Consider the following 6,000-nt stretch of genomic DNA (forward strand, 5'->3'; position numbering starts at 1 on the left):
TCCAATGATCTTTCTTTCTTTCTTCTTTTTTTTTTTTGGCCTTTCTTTTCTACTCATATTTTTTACCTTTCTGCTTCCTTTGATGTTGTTGTTTGTACCTCCTTTTTAATACTGATGATACCTCTTGTACTGCAGTTATCTGCTTTACCTCTCCTACTAGATGGTAATCTCATTTAGGGTAGAGACCATATCTTCATTTTTGTAACTGTTGTATCACTTTGCACGTAATAGATGTGCTTGGTAATTATTTTTTGGATTTTATGATAGGTATTTTAGTACACATTCTGAAAAGTAACTATGTTCAGTAAAAAATAAAAAAATCTTATGAAATAAATGCTATTATAATTCCTTTGTACATACAAGGAAATTAAGGCCTTGAGAACATACAGTGTTCTGGTACTGATTTCATTTGTGAACTTTGTAAGACCCAAGAGAATTCAAAATCTAGAAAGGACCTAAACCCATTTTTAAAGCTCTTTTCTCCTGTTTTCATCGATAATGAAAATCCTTTCTTAGTGATATAAATATCTATTTTGTCAATCATTTGGTCAGCAAGCATTTATTAAGCATGTATTATGTGCCAGACATTCTGCTATGCACTAAATATACAAAGACAAATATGGTAGCTGGGGAGCATACTGGCCATTGGGCTTCCTGTGGAAAGGTGGTACTTTAGCTGAATCATGAATAAAATGAAGATTTATGTGAAGAGTGAACACAATCCAGGTTAGGGTATTATGTTTTAGGAATGGTATTTTTTTTTAATTGAAGGCAGATAGAGACAAGTAACCAACATGTTAGAGCATGCCATTTGAAGATCAGTTGTTGGAACTAGGGATGTGTTGGCACATGATGAGGGTCTTCAAGTTTTTTTGTTTTGTTTTTTTTTACGGGGCAATGGGGATTAAGTGACTTGCCCAGGGTCACACAGCTAGTAAGTGTCAAGTGTCTGAGGCCAGATTTGAACTAAGGTACTCCTAAATCCAGGGCCGGTGCTTAATCCACTGCACCACCTAGCCGCCCCGGGGTCCTCAAGTTTTTGAAAAATTATTGTGTGACCGACCAGTTGTTCTGCTTGGCCCAAGAGATCAGAGCTAGGAGTAATGAATGGGTAGAAGTTGCAGCAAGTAATATTTTGATTCCCTATTACAAAAAGCTTCCTAAATAATTAAAAATTAAATGAGAAGTCTTGGCTTTTCAGGAATTACTACATGACCTGACATTTGAAAGAAGGGACATGTCCTTTTTTGGATGGGGGGGGACAACAGGGACCAGTGTGAGTGCACACTATACCAATGTGAGGTGATTTGGAAGGCAGGTTATAGGGAAAGGACTCATATAGCAGATGTCATATGAGTTGAACTTTAAAGGAAATAAAGGATTCTAAGAGGCAGAGGGAAGAAGGGAAAACATACCCAGCATAGATGTGAGCTGGCTTGGGAATTTGCCAGTCTATGACTTTGTTTCCATGAGGAGAAAATGTATTCCGATTTCTAAACAATTCATATAGAAATGAACTTTTAGACTGCAACTCTAGTAAACTGGAGATTTTATGTAATGATAGTAATTACTCAGTGCATAACACTGGAGGGTGGCCCAAACCAGATTAGAATGTAATTGGGAAAGGGGTGGCTAGGTGTCGCAGTGGATAGAGCACCGGCCCTGGATTCAGGAGGACCTGAGTTCAAATCTGGCCTCAGATACTTAACACTAGCTGTGTGACCTTGGGCAAGTCACTTAACCCTCATTGCCCTGCAAAAACAAAAACAAAAAAAACTAAGCAGTATGCCAGAAGGGATCCCCATGTATAGATTAGTCTCCCCCACCCCTATTTCTGTTTGAGATTGACACCATTTCTCTAAGGTTTCCAAAGTACGATGAAATAAGTACTACTACTGTTATCCCCATATTTACAAATGAGGAAATGAGGGCTCTCAGAAGTTGTGACTTGCCCAGGGTCACTTTTCATTTCTATTCTCCTTAACTCGATCAGTCTGAATGTAGACATAACTCACTTCCCAAGATAGGATCTCCTCAAAAGTAAAAAAGTACTGACACAAACTGGACTTAAGTTTTAATACCTGCAAAATGTGTGGAAAAAATAACCTTTATATGGAACAATACAAATCTGTTGGGGTTTTTTTTTTGCCTCTACTATGATGTCCTTGCCTTGTTGAGAGGATTATTTAGCTTCTAAAGATGTCATTGGCTGAAATTGCTGTTGAGGGTGCCAGTTGCCGTGGAGGCTGTTCCAATCACAGTGCATTTGTTTTTTGGGAGGTGAATTGAGATCCCAGCCTATTTCATGCAAGGGAATGGCCAGCTGTCAGGTGATCATGTCCTTTAAGTTTTGCTGTTTGTGTTTTTTTATTTTCTTTTCTCCCAAATTACATGTAAAAACAATTTTTAACATCAATTTTTAAAACTTTGTGTTCCAAATTCTCTTCCTTCCTCTCTCCCCTCCCCTCCCCTGTTAAGAATGCAAGCAATTCGGTATAAGTTATATATATATATGTGTAGTCATGCAAAACATTTCCACATTATTCAAGTTGTGAAAGAAAACACAAAAAAAACTTAAGAAAAAGGAACTAAAAACCAATTATGCTTCAATCTGTATTCAGACCATCAGTTCTTTCTCTGGAGATGGATTGCATTTTTCATAAGTCCTTCAGAGTTGTTTTGGATCATTGTATTGTTGAAAATAGCTGTCATTCAATATTGCTGTTACTTTATATATAGTACATTTCACTTTGCATCAGCTCAATTAAGTCTTTCCAAGTTTGTCTGTTAGCATTCTGCTCATCATTTCTTATAGCACAATAGTGTTCCCTCATAATCTCATCTCACAGTTTGTTCAGACTTTCTCCAATTGATAGGCATCTCCTCAATTTTGAATTCAATTTTTTGATTTTCTTCTCTTTTTGGATACCAACCTAATAGTAGTATTACTAGGTCAAAGAGTATACATATTTTTATAGCTGGGTCTGTGCTGGCATAACCTGTTCTGGCATTATTTGAAGGTATTTGGAGGGGTCTTGGGGAAAGCTGAGGCAAGTCATTGCCTTTCCTCCACCATCTTGGCTCTGCCCCATTTGTCTTGAAAGTTAAAGTAATAAGACCACTATGCTGTGCAAATCCCCACCCCCCCTATTCTTTTTTTTTTTGGGGGGGGGTGAGGCATTTGGGGTTAAGTGACTTGCCCAGGGTCACACAGCTAGTAAGTGTCAAGGGTCTGAGGTCGGATTTGAACTCAGGGCTGGTGCTCTATCCACTGTGCCACCTAGATGCCCCCCCCCCATTCTTAAATACTGTACTGAGATCCATTTGTCCTTGATACCATAATTGGCGGATTAACACCATGTTCTAAAGATGATAGGTTGAATTTTTTTCCCCATGCTTCTAAATATATGACATGAAGTTAGATATGCAGACATCACTTGCCTTTGGTTAGCTGCTTAGAAAACATGACTATATATATTGAAGAAAAGTAAAGCTATCTATTTAGGTGTCTCATAAAATGATTATGTAGTTTCCCATTTATTTACCCAGTTACACATATGCACAAAGAAAGACCATTCCAAGATGGGAGTTAATTATAGCCTTGTTTTTTGAATGGGGATATCCAGAGCTCATGGCACATGTCACAACATCAGAACCAACCAGTCCTTGAAACATTTAAGTCATTGTCTTCATGACTGGCTGCTTACCAAGCAAAAGCGCCATGACTACAATTGAGGATTTGAAGTCTTCTCAATTTATCTCCAAGCACACAATGTGTTTTGTTTTTCCCTGGTTTCTGCTGCTTCTCAGTTTAGTTCAGCAGCCATTAATTAAGAGGCTGATAGCTGCAGAGCACACTATGTTTGGGGCTGGGAGAGCTAAGTCCCTAACCCTTCAGAAGCTTGCATTCTAGTAAGAAAATATAAAACATGACATGATATCCGTAGCAAAATGGAACATAAACACTTAAAAGGAATACAAAGTGTTCTTTCAGGTCTCAGAGGGAAAAGTCATACATACCAGGATCTTTTCTTTTTTTTTTCTTTTCTTTTTTTTTCTTTTTTTGTGGGGCATTGAGGGTTAAGTGATTTTGCCCAGGGTCATGCAACTAGTAAGTGTCAAGTGTCTGAGGTCAGACTTGAATTCAGGTCCTCCTGAATCCAGGGCTGGTGTTTTATCCACTGCACCACCTAGCTGCCCTTGCCACCCAGGATCTTTTCTTAATTGTCACTAATAAGTTTCTCCCCCCCCCCCCTTTTTTTTTAACTTTTTCCCTTGATCTTTTTCTCTTACAGAAGGAGAAGGAGATGGGCAGAAAAGCCCACCGGAGCAATCTGGGGAGAACCAGGGGGGAGCACCCAAGCAAGATAGTTAATGTCTCCCCCGGCCCTACAGACACAGCTGCTGATGTTATCACCCTTCAAGGCCTGATTGGAATGCATGTATTTCCATAAGTAAGAGGAGAGGAAAGAAAAAATGGCTGTTCTGCATTGCTGAAACCTGCTCATTGTCCTATTAAAAATGGGGACACAGGCTAAAGCAGCTGCAGACAGACTTTTCTCTACCTCTGTCATTAGCAGTGGTTGAATTGGCATGGCTAAGCTTGGGACATCTCCATCGGATGGATCCTTTCACCTGATCCCATGATGAAATGCTTGTAGAGAGTAGCACGAAAAGATGATGATTGATTCTTCTTGTAGCAAAATGGCCCCTCTTAATGTCAGAGGATTTAATTGTGTTTATTTGCAAAGGGTTAAAGTGATCCTCAGAGCTTAAAAAAATCTTTGGCCAAAGTTTTCTCCCAGTAAAAAAGAATCATAAAGAAAGCACTGTTTTTAGAACCATGTATTTGTGTTTTACAATGTTTTTGTATTATATGATTTAGATGCTCAACACTGCCCCCCTTGCTTATGGAAAAAAATTATGTTACTGTGAATTTTTCTACCACTTATTTTTAAAGTGCTCTCTCTCTCTCTCTTGGTCTCTCTCTCTCTCTCTCTCTCTCTCTCTCTCTCTCTCTCTCTCTCTCTCTCTCTCTCTCTCTCTCTCGCTCTTGCTCTCGCTCTCGCTCTCTCTCTCTCTCTCTCTCTGCCCCCCCCCTCCTCTCTCCCTCTCTCTCCTTCTCTCTCCCTCTCTCTCCCTCTCTCTCCCTCTCTCTCCCTTCCTCCCTCTGTCCCTCTTCCTTTACCTCCCCCACCACCTTCTTTTACTCCCCCTAGTATAATGTGCTGGTGTACACATGATGGATTCAAATGTCACCTCCTATATTGATTGGGCTTAATGCTAACTCATCTACACTGATGTATTGTTACATTGTTACACAGGCCTCCTAAGTGATTCATTAATGTGAATATTCTCTTAAAATGCAATGTATGTGATGCCCCTGTTATATTTGAAATAGCCACTTTGCCTGCCCCTTGCTACATGTTTGTTCAGGAATTGGGAATCAATATATCAATTCATGTTTTTCTCTCAGTTTTGGGAGCTTTTAAAACTTCAGTTTGTTTGGGTTTGGTTTTTTTTGGATCACTTTTAAGCTTTTGAGAGGGAAATAGAGGGGGAAAAGTCATTCCAAGAATTGGAAATGTGTCTTTGTGGAGGACCTAATTTTCTGTTGCTAAAGTATAGATTTGTGCTACTCCTTTGATATGGGGGGGGGGAAATCCACCTCCCAATGTAAGGTTGAAAAAAAGTGGAGAAATGATCCCATCATAATCATGTGGACACTAATCACATAAGTAAAGCCCTGCTGTTTGGGGTTTGTTTGGGTTTTTTTCTTTTGGTTTCATTTTGATTTTTAAATTGTTAAGATAAAAGTGGTGTCTTTTTTTCAGGCCTCAATGGCTCCAGATGTTATTATGCACTTTTTAATGTTTGTAAACTTTTACTAATAACTAGTGTGATTGCTTTCTGGTATGTAATAATCATCATTATTGGATTAACAAAACTTCTTTCATACTGTTTATGGCCCCTGCTGTGTTTCTACAGTCCATATCATGG

General features: G+C 39.0%; 1 protein-coding gene across 5 annotated transcripts in view; it reads left to right on the forward strand.

Moving 5' to 3' along the window:
• Positions 1 to 5,073, forward strand: part of PKIA (cAMP-dependent protein kinase inhibitor alpha) — a 77,218-nt gene extending 72,145 nt beyond the window's left edge. For all 5 annotated transcript variants that reach the window (XM_043975587.1, XM_043975586.1, XM_043975588.1 and 2 more), the window contains exon 3: positions 4,296 to 5,073. In XM_043975587.1, the coding sequence (XP_043831522.1) occupies positions 4,296 to 4,375 (80 nt within the window). In that variant the 3' untranslated portion in view covers positions 4,376 to 5,073. The remainder of the gene's footprint in view (positions 1 to 4,295) is intronic.
• The last annotated feature ends 927 nt before the right edge of the window (positions 5,074 to 6,000 follow it).

Source organism: Dromiciops gliroides, chromosome 1 (genome assembly GCF_019393635.1).
Source record: "Dromiciops gliroides isolate mDroGli1 chromosome 1, mDroGli1.pri, whole genome shotgun sequence".
NCBI lineage: Eukaryota > Metazoa > Chordata > Mammalia > Microbiotheria > Microbiotheriidae > Dromiciops > Dromiciops gliroides.